The 19,974-nt window shown below is 36.5% G+C and overlaps 1 protein-coding gene across 1 annotated transcript in view; it reads left to right on the top strand.

The window, feature by feature from the left end:
* The window catches only part of CNTNAP2 (contactin associated protein 2), a 1,011,078-nt gene that overhangs the window by 328,607 nt on the left and 662,497 nt on the right, over nt 1-19,974 (top strand). The window contains exon 3 of the mRNA XM_054274302.1: nt 13,870-14,063. Coding sequence (XP_054130277.1) covers nt 13,870-14,063 — 194 coding nt within the window. The remainder of the gene's footprint in view (nt 1-13,869; nt 14,064-19,974) is intronic.

The raw sequence follows: 19,974 nt of genomic DNA, 5'->3' as shown, positions 1-19,974 counted from the left end.
GTAATCCTTCAGCAGATGAGCGTAGCTCCAGGGATGATGACATGACACAAGCTACTGTTTTAGATCATTTTCCGTGGTGTGTGACAATGCTAGCCTTAAACATGAATTTGTCAGGCAAAGTTGTACAAAGCAGGAGAAAACTGGTCGCAACTAAAACTATTTCAGTTACTCTGGATTCTAGGAGTTTTGTAATAAGAGCTAGGAATGTTAAAATGTAGGCTGGATCCAAACATGCATTGTGCCAGGAAAGATGTAACTGAGAACTTCAACTCTGTAAATAAAGATAGGTAGAGACCTTAGACCTTGAGAAATGTTGTGTCCAGAGTACTTCACATTGTTTTGCTGATTAAGAATCAAGTATGATTGATTTTTTTTCTTCTGGATCTTTGATGAAGACTATTAAATCACAGTTATCTTGGCTTCCAGATTTTTAAGTGAGTTTGTAAACCCCACACTTGATCTTGCATGTTGCTGATCTCATTGTCTGGTTCCACAAGATGCACTTGTGTCTCCTCTAAGGTCATTGTGCAAATACTGACACTGCTCAGTACAATGAGATGTAAGCACAATATTCAGAATTTTAGACCTTGGAGCAGAATATTGATAAAGATAGCAAAATGGAGTTCCATCTGTTATAGGGCAAGCTGAACCAGCTCTTATTTTTGTGAGTATTTTTGCGCTTATGCAAGAAAATGACAGCTGAAGGAAGATGACATATTTTCTAGTCCCTTTTGGGATATGATGGGCCATTTTCTAGTCCCATCACTGACTTCATTGTTTAACTATTGGTAATTGGTTTGTGATATACTTTGCTTTTAAAATATTAGAATTTTTCTTCTTCAAATCCATAACTTCCTTTACAAGACAAGAGTTTGAAAGCCAATTTGCTGATTTTCTGCTCTTTTTGTGCTGGTTTCTATTTTTTATTTTTTGAGAATGAATTAAAGAAATTAACTCTTTATTTCTCAGTCTCCAGGAGCTCATGGGGGGTTGTTGAGTATTTTTGGGGGTTTTATGGGGCAACCCTATTACTTTTCAAAATTATCTATTCAGAAAAAAAGGAGATTGTTGACCATGAGATATCAGGCAGGAAAATATGAAAATTGAAGAAGTTCACTTCTAGGCCAGTGAATTTCCCAACATGAAATATTTTAAAGAAATATTATATAAAGTGATATGATGAATAAGCAGAGGTCAATCTCATATGGAAAAGCAATGTATTATCTTGATGCAGATAATAGTTACTAGTAATTATTATGAAATACAGAGAATTTTTTTGAGGCAAATTTAAAAAAGCAAGTGTGCAAAATCATGAGAATTTATTAGTGAGTTGTTTTCTAGAGCAGAAATATTACCTAGCCTGGCAAATTTAGCAAGAGAATTTCAGGAAAGATTCGAGCCCCTATAGATTTGGGGTTCTTATTTAAGGAGAATAGGATAGCTTTTAGGGAGGAGGGCTCTTCCTTTATGATCTTAATAACGTGAAATACTTTAGCCTGTGTAAGACAGTTGGATCATACAATATTTCCTCATCTCATCTCTTTTCAAGGCTCTTCTCACAGGATGAATGCTCCAGTTCCCTCCCTTTTTGGTCTCCTCCACTGAGTTAAGGGTAGCACAGGAAAATTACAACCCCCACTTGAATGGCAAAGTGGTGTCTGGGGTTGGAAAACAAAAGCTTCAAAAGCAGGAGACATCAGGAGGAGAAAAAGAGAGCAAAGAGATAACTCTTGAGTGATGCACACAAATGCACACAGCTTGGGAAAATAGAGCTGGGCCTGTCATTGAGATGTCGTGTGTCAACATCCAAAGAGAAGCTGGTGAGGGGTAAAGTTTTGGCAGGAAAGTATTACAATCCACGGAATTAGAATGAGAAAGTGGGTGCCATATTCTGTGAACAAATTAAGAACATCTCCAGGTTGGGTACCTTCATCCTCATGCAAAATTTTAATCTCTGACACCCGATGGAAGGGAGGCACAGTGGGATGCAGCCAACCCAGTTTTCTGGAGTGTGTCAGGAATAACTTGAGGATATATTGTACGTTTTGGTAGATCAAATTAATATATGTTACAGACATACATTTTTTACTGGAGTAGGATTTGTGACAAATTTGCTTTGTAAAATCTATAGCAAATAAAACTTCTGTGCTCCAAGTAATACTTTGCTTCTAGTAATAACAAAAAATAAATTCATTATAGTAATAAAAAATAAAAGAGAAAACTAATTGAACTGTCTTCATAAGCATTGGCTAGATCTTGTGACTCTGATTTTTTTGATGATTAATTAACATTGCCAAATCAGAAGCTTAATATTGGGATAAGATGCTTTTAAACCCACAATTTTCTCTTTCATTCTTTTCAAAAAAACCTGTATTTAAATCTATATTCAAACCATAATAGATAAAATTATCAAATCTTGCTTTCTCTTCTTAAGCCATGTGGTTTTGCCTGTTTAACATTTTTATAGCACAATAATCATAGGATTCAATTTTTACAGAAGTAGTGATTTACCTACTTTAGTGCTTAGAAGCTCTTACTGCATACTTATTTCCTGGGCTTCTGCCATAAGGAAAATCCCTCTGTCTTCAGTAGGAATCATATCCATGTAACTGGAAGAAGAGAAACACTAACTGTTTGTGGTAAGCGGCTTTCTTCAATATAAAAGTGAATCAGGAGAGCATGAAAAATCTTTCTCACAGTTGTATGGATGTTCCTGGACAATTTAGTTTAAGCTGAAGTACTCTTTCCTTGACCAGGCTCAGCAGATGGAAATTTTCTTGAAGACTGTTAGTAAGACTGGCTTGTTTCAGGAAAAATATGAGCTTTATTCAAGAAGAGAATGATGTAACTTCTGTAAGGTCAGAGCAGCTAGCTCTGTGGGGATGGAACCCTGGGTTGTGCATTTATGGTAATGTAGGAGAAATTACTAGCTTTAGGAATACAGTATTCCTCAGAAAGTTTCAGAGTGCTGTTTATTTTCTCAGTCGTCTTTGTGAGACAAATGATGTGTTACAGCAGCATACGTGCACACAAACTAAAGTTATTTTTGTCCTCAATTAGGCCTTTTCTTGCCTGGGCATTTCTCCTGCCAAGTTAGCTTCTGTCTTGAATACTTTTTTTTTTTTTTTTGTAGCTGTGGCTGTTTCTTAATCGGTCAACTGTTGCTTGGTACCAATAGAAATCACCTAGGTCCAATCTGCAGTCTGTTTGAGATGGTGGGGTTTTTTTTCCTTTTATTGGGGGAGTGGGTATATTCAGTTAGTCCAAACATGCAAAAGTTCCTTTTTCTTCTCAGCCGTGTTGAGTCTTGACTGACAGTGTTGAAAAAAACTGCATTCAGAACAAGTATTTTAATCTGTAGCCTGAAGAGCTTAAATGAAGAGTGTGGAAGCAGCAGAGAGATTAATTTCTGCCTAGGGAGCCATGTCTTCCTAAGAGTGTTAGAGGGCTAACAGAGGTAGGGGGAGAAATGGGATTGATTCAGGACACCTGAAGTTAAATCCTGCTTTGAATCCTCCCCCAGACTATGTATGTTGAACCCTCCTACTGTAAAGCCAACATTTCCATATTCTCACTCTTCTGTGGGTTAAAATTTTAAAAAGAAGAGTTGAAGTGTGCATTTGGGGCTCTTAATTTATTGTACTGTAATTTTTGAAATGCTCTGCTGAATGAACTTTGAGTTCTCATTAATTTATATTGAATAAAAATCCTAGCAGAATTTCTTACCCGGATTAGTGTCTAAAATGTAACAGATTAGTTAATCCCATGAGAGTAAATTAACATTTGATGCCACTGATAAGAGCACTGATACTTTTATTAGTGTTATAACTTTTTTGCTGGCTTTTTCTCCCCCTCGTATATTCTCACATGATTATAATGATTTTTGTATACAGTGCTATATTTTGGCTTCAAGGAGTATAAACGCATTAGGGAATCCTCATTGTTTATTAGTAGTTTACCATAGACTTCAGGCAAATTGCTGCCCTAAAAAGTTGAATTCTACTGTGGTATAGTTCTATCTCGAAATGAACATATTATTTTGCAAATTAAAATAAAGAAGAAAATTGTTCCTCTGATGTTGTTGCAACTCTGCATATGATATCAAAAAATGTTTTGCTATTAGCAAAATAAAAGGCATAATATGAGCTTTCATTACCAAAATGGATGCAGTACAGAGTAATTTTTAAAAATAGAATATATTTTCTTAATGGAGAGAAAGGATAAGGATTTCTGGTACTGCTAGCAATAGGTCCGTCAAAGAAAAATATAATTATCTTTTAACTTTGCTAAAACGGAAAATGCCACAAACGCCTGGAATCATCTGTATATTAGATTTCAAAAGTCATCTCTCAATATTTCACAATTCTGTACTTCTGCTTGCTGGAAGAAAGGCAGAAGAATTAAATGCATGTACTAGAACAGATTGAGCATTGGTAGCTTATATTCATGCATGGCACTGGTGCTATCAGAGCTCCTGTGATATCTTGAGCAAGGTATGGTGTGCAGAAGCACTTGGAAACAGTGTCTAAGCAATGAGGCAGCTAAGGATGAGTCCTGTCTTTACTCAGGATTGGGTCAATACCACATTGACACAAATAAGAGAGTAGTATACCTCCCTCTAACTGTTAATTTTCTAGGAAATTTGCACATGGAAAAGTCTCACAAAACTATTTCTGGCTATTCAGAAAATTTCAGTTGCAATGGCTGATTTAACTTTTTACTTTCAATAATTTTGTTCCTCTTTATGAAAATTCATTAGCTTCACTTAAAACTTTTTGTGGAAAATTATCAAAATGCACAGTGATTTTTGCCACTCAAGAAGGAAAGAATATTTCAGACTGATTTATTAACAATTTTGATCTTTGAGAAATCACCACCATTTGGGTTGAGACCAGCTTCTCATCAATTCCTGTAAAATGGGAATTCAGGTTTGAAATTTTGAGCAGATGGAAAAGTGTATAGAGGAAAATCAGGTTTAGCTTGGATAGGAAACACTAGGGAAGAGTCTTCAGCCTGAATATATTCCTGAATGGATTTTTTTCTTGCCAATCTCAAAAGAAGAACCTTATAAAAACCAAGCAAACTAAAAATCCCAAATCACAGCAACAGCACTACAAAAAACAAACTGGTAGAAATGTAAAAAAAGTAACAGAGGAAAAAGTGTGCAGTCTTCAGATTCTGCAGCAGCCCAGGAGCTGAGCCCATGTGGGTGTTGCAAACACCAGTGGCAGCCAGCAAAGTTTGACTGTTAACAATCATTAAGGGAGCTGGACTTCAGAACTACTTTATTTAATGTCTGGAGCCCAGTAGTTTGGTTTTTTTTTTTTTTTTTCTACTTGCTGGGCTCAGACTCTTTAAGGTCCTGAAAGGGCAGGAGGGAGTACACCACGAGCAGGGCATTTCAAGGGAGAATTTTTTTGTCAGAGACACAGACCTGGAGAATTGCAGTTAAAAAACATAGATAGAAAACAGAGAGTGAGTAGAATGAAGTAATCATGTGGCTTCTACTTGTTCACAGAGAGCATTTCACTAGTTTTGTTTGCACATCACAGGAACACTGGTATATACTGAAGCAGAAAACATGTTCCCTATAGGATCTCACACAGCAGGTATCTGTAAGACTGGAGGTTTAGCTTTTATCTTTTATGGCTGAAGACTTGTCACAGAACAGGATATGTAAGCAAGAATTGCATCATTTAATCATTTTTGATGTGCAATAATTTGAGGGAAAAATATTAATCAAGGTAAGCTAGAACACCATGATATAACTTTCAGTAATTCAGCTTTTGCTACCATCAATTTGTGGGCTCAACTAATGGAAACAGGAGATGACTTAGGTGACTAAAGTTTTTAGGCATCTCATTGCTATTGAAATGTTATAAATCAGGGGCTGGAATACCTTAATTCCTCTTTTTCTGGCATCTCTACTAAGGAAGGATCACAGTAGATGCAAGAAACCATCGTAATGAGCTCGTATTTTTATTTTAAAGTGATATGAATGCTATTCAATCAAGGTCAGTTACTATTTGTGATCTGGCCAGCATTAAAATCTTGGATAACAATCTATGAATCAGGGCTCAATAGCTCAGCACAGACACTGCAGAGGTAGTATTTGTTCTCCATTAACTACACACTTGCTAGTTCTTGCCAGGGATATGACCTGAGTTGTCAGGAAAATCCCAGTGCTGCAATGCATAAACATACAATGAGAGATTTGTGTCATGGTACGTGCAAAGGTGATGTGAGGAAAGGGACATCTCTCTACTCTCCACCTCATCTTTTGTATGCCACTGTGGTTATTTTGTATGCAAGGGATTTGTATGCTGGGGTGCAGTGATCCGTTGCCTTGCCTCGACTTTGCGCCCAAAAAAACAAGAAAACACCTCATGGAGAAGAAGCTGCTTGATGCCTTGAATACAGATGATGTGCACAGAGTATTTAAATCTTGCCCCAGTTTTGTTTAAGATTCCATTAGGATGCAGTTGTGAACGAGCTTTTTTTTGCATATGTAATTAGAAAGCAGAACAGATGGGAAAGGCATAGTTTAAAGTGATGTGTTCATTAAAATAACCAAAGCTGCAAAGTGTTTGTTCCCCAACAGTGAATTCAGGATATGAGACTCCTTAGGTTTCTGACTTTTTTCCCCCTACTTTGAGTCTGACAACTGTGAATGACAACAATGAGATCTCTTTTGCATCAATTTTTTGTTAGATATCACCGCTGCTCCTTAGGGCAGATTGACTGTTCCTTCCCTCATATGTGGTGTGTGCTCAGTTAAGATATACTAGGAAGCAGTGGGTATTAAGAAGCAGACACTACATCAAGGGATTTATTTTAATTGCATTTACTGTAAGAAAGATCTATTGGGATTTAAAAAATAATATACTGATTTTAATGTTCTTTTAAAAAAGATCTGTGTGGACTGTATCCTGATAACTACTGTTATCCCTTGGGTTATTTCTACTTTTGACTTTCATGTTTTTAAATGAAAATGAAATAATTTTAAGAAATATAATTAGGGGATTTTTTTTTACATATACGAACCCTGTCTACTTTTTTACTAGAAGGCAAGTCTTCTAAGATTAGTCTAACATTGTTCAAAAAATATCTGCTACAGTGAATAAGGGCTGATCCTTACTCTTCTCCATGGAAATAGAATAAAAATAGTTGTTTTACATAGTCTAAAAAATGAAAACCATACCCCCTTTATAGACTTGCATATTTCAGCTGCTAATAAGGAAGACCAACTTAAGGAATGTTTATTGGATATTTTCTACGTATTACCCCTGCAAAATGAGTCTTAATTAGATGTATTTTATACTGAAATTAGAGATTCAGAGCTTACTCTCTCCTAATTTCTTCCACCCTTCTAGAAAGCTGTTTTAACTCCTGGAAAAGTAGGTCAAAGGTTGGATGTCATTTGCCAATTTCTAGTAAATGTGATTTGATTTGGGGTAAATTCTAATAGTGAATTCTAGAGAAGAAGATATCTAGTTGTCATTTTTGTTCTCTTCTTCTCTTATGCTGCTGCTTTCTCAGTATTTTTTTATGTTCTAAATATCAACTTTTGCTTCTCTTGAAGCTGAATGTTCATTATTTGCCCATCACTGATGTTTTGCATGGTCTCGTCTGCAAATGCATCCCTGCTGTTATGTGCTAAAAAGAAGAGCTTTTCAAAAATGCAAAAGAAAATCCCTACCCCGAAGATAGGGAATGGATTATAAATCCAAATTTAGCCAGAACACCAAATGGATACAAGAAATAAGCAAATGCATGCTGTTTCTGATAAGGAAATAAATGTTTGTCTGCTGCAGTATAAGGAAAAGATTGTTTCAATTAGAAGTGAAGCCCTGTAAGAGGCCTGAAGTGTCTTTGTTGGAGGACACTACCAAGTACATGGTAAATGTGACCTTTCCTCAAAGCAGCTTGAAATGCAAAGTCTGCAATCATCCAAGATTTCTGTAAAAGTGTAATTCTTCCCAGTGTGACTGGACCCACTGTAGTGTTCCAGGACTGGAAGAGACCTTAAAGATCATGTAGTTTCAATACCTTCTGCCAGACCAGAAAGCCCTCTTCAACCTGACCTTGAACACTGCCAGGGATGGGGCATCCACAGCCTCTCTGGGTAACTTGTTGCAGTGTCTCACCAGCCTCACAGTAAAGAATTTTTTCCTGATGTCTAACATAAATCTACTCTCTCAGTTTGAAGCCATTCCCCCTTGTCCTGTCACTACACACCCTTAGGAAAAAGTCTTTCTCTGTCTTTCTTGTATACTCCCTTCAGGCAGTATACAAGAGTACAATTAGTTCACCCCAAAGCCTTCTCTTTTCAAGGCTGAACAACCCCAACTTTCTCAGCCCGTCTTTATGGGAGATGTGCTCCAGCCCTTGGAGCATCTTGTGACTTCCTCTGGGCTTTTTCCAATAGTTCCTCATCCTTCCTTTGTTGGGGGTCTCACAGCTGGAAGCCTTAAATTTTCTCTGTGTAATGTCTTTATCTATTATAAAATGGACAGAGGAAGACAAGGCAAAAATGAAAACCTCCATTGATGTCCTGCTTAACTGCAATAGTGACAAAGAGTGCAGGTGGATTTATGCCATTTAGGAGTTTGGGTCTCTTATATTGTTTTCTAGGTACTGTAGAAAATGGCTGCCCATATTTTCTCTGAAGTTCAGTAAATGAATGATCTCAGTATTTCAAAGATTTCTTTTTTGTCTTGATTTATCTTTTATGTATCAGAATGACAAGCAATGTCTTGGAAAATAGTAAGGTGTCAAACGGTATTGATTTCATGCTATGGCAGTGACCTAGAAAGTGCTATTTCTCATTGAAAGATTATGTTGTGGTTTTCCCATAAAAATAAGATGATTCAAGCTCTAGGAATGTTTCAGGCTACATAATTATTAAAAAAGGCATATTTTTTGCCTTGCTGAAAGGCTATAGAATAGTTCTATGATTAGACAAAATAATCTCCTGAATTGTAACTACCCCAAAACCTACATCTTGTATCTATAATTTGCTTTTTAATAAAATTTCTGAGTAAGCATCCTCTCCTTTTTTTATTCATGTCATTGAAACTTTTTTAATTACTGATTTGGAAAGAGTAAAACACTAGACTTGCTGCAGTACTGGCATTTTTAATTTTGTTATTTGAAGTAAGGAATGATGAACAAGTGAGACTAAAACAAGAATGGATTCTTCCTATGCAAATTAATGTTTCCAGTTTTCATCATGAATGGAAATGAAAGTCCCAAATTTTCAAAAGAATGATTTCTAAGTGAAACAGAAGAGATTTTCCAAAATCATCAGTGTCCTCCTTCTTATAGATCCGTAAACTCAGACAGATCCTATGACAGTTTGGATAAAAATATAAAATCTGTGAGCTTACCCCAGCTTTGCTGTTTACTGACAATTCTTTGTGGGGAACAATAAGAAAGTAAGGCTAACTCATCTTGTCGGCTGTCTTTGTGTGCACTAAATGGGAGGTAACTCACTCCCCAATTTTGAATAGGGAGCTGAAATGTGTAATTAATTAAAAGGAAGAAATTATACATGAAAAAATAGGCCCACATTGACTTAAATTCTTTATACTCCTTGAAATATATTGTGCATGTGTCATTCAGAAACAAACTATGTTTTTCATGCTGCTCTCTGTTGCACAGAATAAACTTGTGGAATAAAATGCAATAAAAACAGGAAATGTGTTTGAATATTCATAACTTAAAAAATAAACCTTTGAACTTCATCTTCATTAGTATTGAAGCTAATACTGTTCGTTAGCAATCATTTTTATTTGGTGCAAAATCATTAACAATTTCCACTTTTACAAGTTCTTAGCATTTTGAGTATAGTTTTATGTCTTCTTCATGTCATGTCTTTGTTTCAGTAGTTTGGTCAGTGTGCAGTAGGAGCAGATCAAACGACTTGTTTTGAAAATAAAACTTCATGAAATCTTTCATAGCTGCCTTTTATCAGCAATATGCTGAGGCTGGCTGTGCTTATTAAACTTATTGGCTTTTATGCATATGAAAGTTTCTTGGATGCTCGGGGATATTTGGGCCACATGGTCAGTGGTGACTTTACTGTTGCTGGACTTGGAGTTCCCTGTTGACAAAAGTTCATGTACAGTCATCCTTGCTCAAGTTTAAATTGGTTGCCCTGTGTGTGGTGTAGAGTGCTATGTGGCATAAACCAGAGTATCTCATGACTCACTTGGTTCATGTCACTGGGTGAAATATTTTGACTGCTGATTGCGTGAATATGTTTAATCACATTAAATTCTGGAACCGCATAAAAATAAAAAATAGGAAGCAGATGTTGTTTGCAATTGAATTAATTGCACCATTATTACCTAAAAGCTCCATAAATGCTCCTTACCTTTTTAAGGAAAGTAAATTGCATTACATGCGTGGATTTAGTATCTTTAAAACAATTTTTTAGTTCTAATCGCCTTCTAATTTGTAAGTCTATTGATTTCATTGCATATTGAGCTATTTGTTGTTAGAAGACAGTTCATGAAATAAAGGGACCATTGTAGGAAAAAAAATTTATCCAGTGCCTATTTTTCTGCCATAATAAAAAGTAAAAATAATAAATGTAATAAAATTCAAGATATAGCCAAAAACTCTTAAGAATTAACAGTTTACATCAAGGTTTGAATAACAACTCTGAATAGCAGTTATTCAGCAATTTTAATACACTACTCTAGTTTCAGTACGACGTAATGTTCCCTGTAATCTACTAACACACTGTTATTTTGCTCCTTCCCTAAAGATAATTCATTATTCTTTCATAATGTGCTGGCCACAATGTTCTGTTTATTTCAAAAATAATGACATATTGTGGAAATTAGGTTTGATTTCCAAATTCCTCACTCCTTCAAAAAGGCAAACTATGCAATTATCAGTAACTCTTCTAGTCCCAATCTAGTATCAAACCAAATTCTGAATTCTGATGAAAAGGCAGGGTTTTTTTCAGCAAAATATTTAATGATATGAAGAACTGTGAGCATGTGAACATTTATGGGGATGTGAGATTTTTGTATCTACTTAGATTGAATGGAGATACAAATATACTTAAATTCTTCCAGTGAATTCATGGTGTTTTCAAGTTTCCACAGTGGGGAAATTTGTATGTAAACCAACATTTTCATAACTTATTTATATCGTGTACCTGAAAATAAATATTTTGTAGGAGAAAAAAGGATTCTCAAACCACTAAAGGTTACATGCATCAGCAACAAAATTAACAAAGTAGTCATCTCCCCCAAATTACAGAGCTTGGTGAATCAAAGTGGGAGAGGACAAATTTAATTGATGTTCACAGGCTGCTTCTGATGACTGGCTGATGGCTGTCCTGCCTGCACAGGGTGACCACCGTTCCTTTGCCATGCTGATCTGCTCAGCAGCACATTCAGCTGTTATGCAACATGTTTCTCCTTCATCCTTTGGACTATTAATTTCTTTGCTTTCAGGGAAAAGCCAGGAGGCAAATCTGAAACTGAGATATGGGATAATATTGTTTGCTGCTCTTTGCAACATTGACTAAAATTCTTGTCTCTTGCTTGGGAGAAATGGTTATAGGGCAGTCTGTCTTGCAAAAGTAGTGTTTCCATCTCATGACCTAGATATGACTACTGTCACATCTCTTTAACTTCTCATAAGCATGATGTAAAGAATGCTTTCTAACTCTTCTTACATAAAAAAAAGTGAGAAAAGGAATGCTAGCACTTAAATTTTACAAACTTTTCAAAGGATTTGTAGGTGAAGACTCTTTAAAACCTACTTGAAATTTACAATGACTTTATCAATTACAGAAGGCCAAAGTCTTGTCTAAATAATATGAATGTACTAAATAAAGAAATTATTTATTTTTATGCTTCGAAGACTTTGCCTTTAAATGTGCTTAACAAAATCTTCTGATTTAATTTAAATCTCCTGCATTATGGTAAAAATAATAATATCTGTTTTAACCTTCATAGCATTGTAGTATGTCACACTTTTTCAACAATTGGATTGATGAAGGAAATTTTAGTGATTGACTTGTTTAACTTTGTCTTTCATAAAAAATTTTCAAGTGCTCACATTTGAACCTTCGGTAGCCACAAAAGGATTTTTTTACCAAGATGGCTTTTGTACAGTGCCAACTTATTATCTTTTGCGTGCAATCAATCACAGATATGTCAGATTAATGAGGATATTAGGATAGAGACAGAAGACACCATCTCTGGTATTACAACAAGTATGTAGAGCTAACTCTTCCAATCTCCATGCACAGCAGTTATGAAGAAGCTGCATTCTGTTTTGAATGATCACTCTCTGCAAAACTAGATATAGTTGGAATTTGGGAATGTGTGGGAATATTTTTCCTGCAAGTGCTTTTCAGAAAGGGTGGGTTTTAGGGTTTGATTGTTTTGAATAGCATTTAACTATTCCCTACAGCTAAAATATCCTGTTTATTTTCCTGGGTAGAGCAGGAAGAAAGCGTCTATTGTAAATCTTGAGAATTTTAATGAATTAGTTGTCATTGATGTAGTGCTACACTTTTAATTACAATGAAACTCAACCATATAAGACATCAGATCATCCTGTTGATATAATGACATTAAAATGCCCAATGACCTGCAAACGTTAGCACCTGTAGCAGCTGAATGAGTTTTAGGGTTGTCTAAGACTGAGGCAATGCTGCCGCCTAATGATGGGAGTATATAAGATGCAGTGTAGCAATGTTGCTTGTTTGGCAAGCAGGCAAGGCTTGTGACATCAATTGAAGACTATAAGTGAAATTAAAAGCAATAAAAAGAGGCCCATGGACTAGAATACATGATTTGATGGTGTGCCAAGACATTTATTTTGTTCAAAGCTAAAAGCAAAATAAAACCCCTGTAAATCACATCAAGTCTGTAAACATTTTGTTTTCTGTATATTAATGTCTGTTATGATTATAAAGAGAATGATTCTCCACTTTTTCCCTATTTTGAGGTTTTTTGTTTCATGTATTTCCTAATGCTTACCATTAAAATAGCTACATCATTATAATATCTATCTGAGAACTTTTATTATTCTCTGAAGAATCCTAATACAGATTTTCCCTAAATATTTTTATTTCAGAATAAGAAATTGCATTAATGTCTCAATACTACATTGATCTATGCATCACTGGCTTTCCTTATTTAGAACAGTTTAATGTAGTCTGGTGGCTGAGAAGAATATTAATGGTATTACTGTCAAGTTAATTCATAGACCCATAAAGTGCAATAACACTTGTGTAAGGCATCTGCCAATGTAATCTGTGACAGCTTGTACATCCAGCAGATCAAAACTGAATCTAGCCCTGCAATACCTGCTCCTTTCTCAATTCTTCTGGTGGATCATTCAGTTTTTGCTCTGTAGAGAAACATAAAGAAGCAGAGAACTCGCTCTTATTTCCTCACTTTTTATCTGTATTACCTTTTCAACTTGAAATGTTATTGAAAAGGCATAGAAAATCCAAAAATTTTTATTGATTTCCTCTGGCAAAGGAATTAATGGAAAATTGGTCAACCCTTGAAAAATTATAATTTGGCAAAAGGTAATAAACTGTAATTAAAGCATTATAAAGGCATTGATTGGTTAGCAGGCATCTCATTGAATTATTATAATTATATAAAAAGTTTGACTAGGGCAAAACATTTAATGCACTTAAAGCCTGTGGTAAAGTTTGTTCTGCCTTTTTTTAATGGAAATTCACATTTCTTTTGTATGTGTTCAAATTTTTCATATTCGATTTCTCTCAGCTGGGCTGACTTCCAGCAATCAGCATCTTCACAACGAGTTCCCATCAAAGCAACGGCCTGAGATCTAAATCTCCCTTCTGCTTCTTCCCAACAGGTGCAGGAGGTTGGTCTCCATCAGACAGTGATCATTACCAATGGCTGCAGGTGGATTTTGGGAACAGAAAGCAGATCAGTGCTATTGCAACCCAAGGCAGGTACAGCAGCTCCGACTGGGTCACTCAATATCGGATGCTCTACAGCGATACAGGGAGAAACTGGAAACCATACCACCAGGATGGAAACATCTGGGTGAGTAATTGCTGTGAAGTGGAGGTGTTGTTATGATAATATTGTCAGTTGGTTTTTTTTGGAGTTCTATGACTTGTAGAACCCTTCATTGTTTATATCAGGACAGAGCAGAGCTTCGCTCAAAACACGGTTATTTAGGATACAGCTGCTGTCAGGAGGGCTATGCCCAGATTAGTAAACCCATTTTGGGATGACAGTATTTAGCAGAATATGCAATTATTTTTTGGTTGCTGGTATTGCTCAATGGGTCTCTCATGCTTTGCTTCCTTTTTCCTTTCAACTAATTTTGTGGAGTGAGATGAAATAGTGGTTTTGAAAATTCTTTGGTTAAAATTTTTGAAGATAATTTCTTCTTGTGTATACATGTGCTAGAGAGCAATTTTATCATGTATGTAGTATTTTCCATGTAGGTGCTACAGGGATGTGTTTGTTTTAGCTGGGATGGAGAGCATTTTCTTCACTAGCTAATATGGGAATGTGTTTTGGATTCATGCTGGGAAGAGCATTGCTAATTCAGGGGTGATTTCTATACTGCTGAGCAGTGCTTGCACAGCCTGAAGGCCTTTTCTACTCCTCACCCTTCTGCAGCAAGCAGGCTGTGGGTGCAAAAGAAACTGTGAGGGAGGGACAGCCAGGATAGGATATGCCAGCTGACCACTGGGATATCCCTTACCACAAGGAATCACAACTCAATTTAATTCTGGGGGAAGGAGGAAGAGGGCATATTCATATTTGGAGTGATGATGTTTGTTGTCCCAGTTACATGTGATGGAGTCCTGTTTTCCTTGGGAATTGGCAGACAGCTGTCAGCCCATGGGAAGTGGTGGATGAGTTCATTTATGACTTTGCTTGATGCGGCTTTTGCTTTTACCCATGAAACTGGATGTATCTCAACCCATGAGTTTTCTCACTTTTCCTGTTCTCTCCCTCATGCCACCATGGGGGAGTGAGTGAACAGCTGTGTGGTGCTTAGCTGTTGGCTGGGGTTAAACCATGACAATGGGTATTTATGCTATAAGCATTTTAGGAAAAAAGCATATAATTTGGCTTTGTTTTTACATTTTTTTCCTATGGATAAACTGCTAATTTCATTCTTGCTGGAAACACTAGCCTTCCATTTTGCTGACAAAAAGATGATAGCTATTACTTAACATTCCTATACTCATAACATTTCTTTCAGATGGTATTCTTTCTCCAAAGTGTACTTTGAAAGCAGAAAAATGCTATTATTCTTTCTGAAACCAAATTAAGATATTAGTTATTATATAAAAGCAGATGAGATTTAACACAGTGATATTTTAGATTCACATTTTTGCCAGGTGCTTCTTTTATTAAGGTCTGCTATTAAAAATTAATGTAAAATATACAGCATAAGGTGAATGATTTTTTTCTGTATAAGAGAAACTCAGTTAATATGTGGAGAGTGTAGAAACAGTCATTTTTTATTACAGTATTGATTTATTGAAAAAATTTCTTCCATGTGCCAGATAGGATTCTGAAAGAGGGAGAATTTAAAGCTGGGGAGGTGGACAACCTTGAAGAGAAAAAATATTGAATTTTGTTTTGATTCCTTAGAACTTGGATATGAATATGATTCATCAGAATCTGGGACAACTTATGCTTAGCTTGATGAATATAAAAAATTCTCTTTTAAAGCCACTTACCATAAACACTAAATGCTATAAATATTCTTATATTCCTACTCTAAATGTATAAAAACTTCTACAACCACTACTGTTGAAATCACCAAGAATGGGAGAGAGCTTTGCAGCTGGCTGAGTGAATAATATATAAAGCAGAATACTTAAGCTGAGGAAAAATATGTTCTTAATAACTTTTAGTGATGCCTAGTTTGGTTGATTTAGTCACAGCTGTGATTGCTTGTTTGCAAAGCAGACCAGCTTTCCAAGTGAGGGCTTTGTAGCAAGTCTTTATTCTTATACTGTCACTTAATATAAAAATATTGATAGCTTCTTCATGCAAGAACATTTCATTTTTCTCTTTATTAGCACTTATGCATGCTTGGTGGATTTAGGGGAATACTACTGGTCTGTTATTGACCATTGACATCACTTGCAAAAGAGTGTGATGAGCCAGGCAGGTCTGCTGCTTTTATTTGGAATGCTCTCTTTGGATATATGTTAGCAAGCTGGTTGCTGCAGTACTGCTATTGTTCATGTCCTAAAATTTTTGTCCAATATTAGTAAAATAGATTAAAAAATAAATGCTACTCTATCTCTGCTTTCTTTTAAGAGTAAAAGTAGGCTGTTACCAAAAAATAAAAATGCCACAGTTATTGGCTCTACTTTGCCTAAAATGGTATTGCTTTGGTAGTTAAATGATGTCTCAGCTTTGGTTTTATATTGAAAACACTATTTATTCATTATTAATGAATATTCATCTAAATATGTTCCCAAAACAGGGGCAGTGCATGGAGAAATTCTGTGGTCCTATTGTAGTGGTATTGTTACAAGGAGACAGACCTTCCTGATGTGAAAACAGAATGGATGGAAAATCTGCACCAATCCTCCATCTAGTGTCAATTTGTACAAGAAATTAAAAGCAGTGGTAGTAGCTGTTAGGTCCAGACTAGACTACATAAGCCAAGTATCTATCATAGGCACTTTAAATTCATAAAATCAGATTGTTCCTGACTGAAATGACTGTGGTGATCTTAAATGTCTCATTCTGCTGGCCTTAAAAACTCTTTTAGAAAGAATTTATTCTTTACCTTTGCATTTGTATCTTTTAAGAGATTTATCCACAAGAGAAATACGCTATGCAGCCTTTGTTTAAAAACCCTCTTCCATCACCTCTACGACTGAATGTCATTGTTTTCTGACAACAGTAAATTTAAAATTAAAAGCAAAAACAAAAGAGCAAAAGAGAAGTGCAAAGTTCAACCATATTTAAGACTAAAGTAGTTATGATATCAATTGACACTGAGGATGTGATGTGAGAAACAAAGGGAAATAAAGCTAAATATATGAATTGGAGAGAGAGAAAAGGAGAAATAATTTGCAATAGGGATCTAGTCAGGAAAAAAATGTTATAATCTGCATAAAAGGCTGAAGTGAACTCCTCTGTATGTATTAGTCAGGGAGGAAAAGGAGTTCTATAATTACCTCCTAAGTAGGAGAGAAATCAAAAGGCTCTCAGGAAGTCTGTGATGGGGAAAGTGCTTTCAAGGTGAATTTAGAGTAAGCTTCCCAGTTCTGTGAAATAGATTTTGTGACCCCACCCCTCCTGGGCTTTTGGATATTTTCAATTTTCATGAATTTTAATAAGATGAGTGAATGTGGCCTCTTTCCATAAAATGCCTAGCAACTAGAGAATTTTGATCACCTCTCCTACCTTCACTGTTGTAGTCTGAGATTCTAATTTTGATAGGTCATGAGGTTTCCCTTTGTATGTCAATCCACTGGGGTGTTTCATGTACACAAAAAAAAACCTCTCCACTTTGTTTTGGTATAGATGCTCATTTTAATTTCTGTATCAATGCTATTTGCCTAATGAACGCATACCAGACATGATTCTGCATATAATACTGTTTCTATTTGCTAACTCAGCTATAGATGATATAAATATCTCACGTTAAGCATAATGCAAATATGCTCTATAGCTATAAGACATCTTCTGAAACATTGAGACTCGAATTTTATGCATCAGTGGCAGAGGCCCAGCCACTGATGGGCCTTAGAACTTGATATCAGCTCTCAGTCATCTCATCATTTTATCCTTGATGATATCAAAGTCACAGAATCAGAGAATAAGCTGGGTCGGAAGGGACCCACAAGGGTCATGGAGTCCAACTCCTGGCCCTGCACAGCACCATCCCCAAGAGCCACATCATGTGCCCAGGAATATTGTCCAAATGCTTCTTGAGCTCTGTGAGGGCTGGTTCTGTGACCTCTTCCCTGGGCAGCCTGTTCCAGTGCCTGACCACCTTTTTCTAATATCCAGCCTAAATCTACCCTGACACAACTTAATAACTATTAAGTCTATTCCCTGGGGTCCCGTCACTGGTCACCACAGAGCAGAGATCAGCATCTTCCCCTCACAACAAAGTTGTAGACTGCAATGAGGTCATCCCTCAGTCTTTTCTGTGCTAAACAGGCTGAGTGACTTCAACTGCTCCTCACAATGCTTCCCCTCAAGGCCCTTCACCATCTTACCTACTCTCCTTTGGACACTCTTTAATATCTTCATATCTCTCTTGTATTGTGGCACCCAAAACTGCCCCCAACACTGGAGGTGAGGCCTCCCCAGTGCAGAACAGAGCAGGACAATCCCCTCCCTTGCCTGGCTGGTGATGCTGTGCCTGATGTACCCATGACAGGCAAGGCCCTCCTGGCTGCCAGGGCACTGCTGGCTCACATTCAATTTGCCATTGACCAGAACCCTCAGGTCCTTTTCTGCAGTGCTGCTTTCTAGCATTTCATTGCCCAATCTGTCCACACATGCCAGGTTGTTCCATTCCAGGTACAAAATCCAGCACTTTCCTCTGATAAATTTCATATCGTTGATAATTTCTCAGCCCTCCAATTTGTCCAAGTCTCTCTCAGCAGGGCCTCTCTGCCTTCGTTGGAGTCAGCAGCTCCTCTCAGTTTTGTACCATCTGTGAACTTGCTTAGTGTCCCTTCTAGTCCTGCATCCAAGTCATTTATGAGGCTGTTGAAGAGCACAAGGCTAAGGATGAAGCCCTGCAGAACTCCACTTGAAATCCCACAGGTCATCAGTCTGATGTCACTCCATTCACTGAAACCCTTTATGCCCAACCCATAAGCCAGTTGCTCGCCTGTCACATAATGTGTTTATCCAGCTGTGGACTACACATTTTGTCCAGAGGCATACCAGAAAGTATCAAAAGTTTTACAGAAAATCCAAAAATATTGTGGCAGTTATGAGTAAAAATAAAAGGGAAAGGTGGAGTGTAGACTCTCTGCACATGACCTCCAAATTATATTCTGCACCTGATTCTTATCTTCAGCATCAGTGGAGCTGCAAAGATGTAAATGAAAGCAGATTTTGAGATTTTGCTTTATTACAGAAAATTTAGATGTTAACAAAGTGGCTGCTGCTACAATTGAAAGCAGTTATGTATTTCTGATATTGTTGTTTTTCTTCCAGTTTAATTAAACTTAGAATGTGTTATGCATAACATCTGCTTTGGTATTATTTTTATTGTTGAAAAGATATTGAGTGAGTACATAGTTTTCACTATGAATAATGATTTTTGAAAAGGAATTTAATTTATGTATTTTCCTACTGGCTTCAAAACTTTTTAAAAAAAATTTTATTACTTCTGAGTCTCTTCCCTGTTTTAGGTGAAATAGGCAGGAATCCACTGAGTTAACTGTAAAATGAACTTTGCATTTCTCTGGGAAATGAGGAATAAACTGCTGTTTAGCAATATATTCTCTTCATTTATGTGAAGAGAATTTACATGGTTCCCCTTGGTATTGAAGGAAGTTCCTACAGCACAGTGGATTTAGCTTTTACAGGAAAACAACTCTCAGCATTTCAGAATATTTTGCTACAGGATTGAGCCAAAAGTCATTGTGAAAGAAGCTCATGTGAGTTAGATAATTAACTTTTTCAAGCTGTGTGAGACTTCAGATTTTTAATACTCTTGGGTGCCTTTGGAAATACCAACCATCAGACAGGCCTAAAGTAACATTTAATGACTAGATAGATATAAGGAAATCTTATGCAGCTCTACCTTGCTGAAATTGTGTGAAAGCTATCTGCTCAGAGTTTCTGTTCTGTTCTGTTATGTATTGACACGCATTTTCTGGTGACATTATTCCAAGAAAAAGTTGCAAGACTTATCACATTCCCAAGTCCCTTCTGCCTGCTCTATGGAGCAACATTTTCAGCTAACTAAGGACTTAGTGCATACATCTTAGAG

This window comes from Melozone crissalis, unplaced genomic scaffold (genome assembly GCF_028551555.1).
Source record: "Melozone crissalis strain CALT ecotype California unplaced genomic scaffold, PUWL_Pcris_2 ptg000016l_1, whole genome shotgun sequence".
Lineage (NCBI taxonomy): Eukaryota > Metazoa > Chordata > Aves > Passeriformes > Passerellidae > Melozone > Melozone crissalis.
The sequence above is the reverse complement of the archived record's forward strand: the minus strand, read 5'-3'. Positions and strand labels throughout refer to the sequence as shown.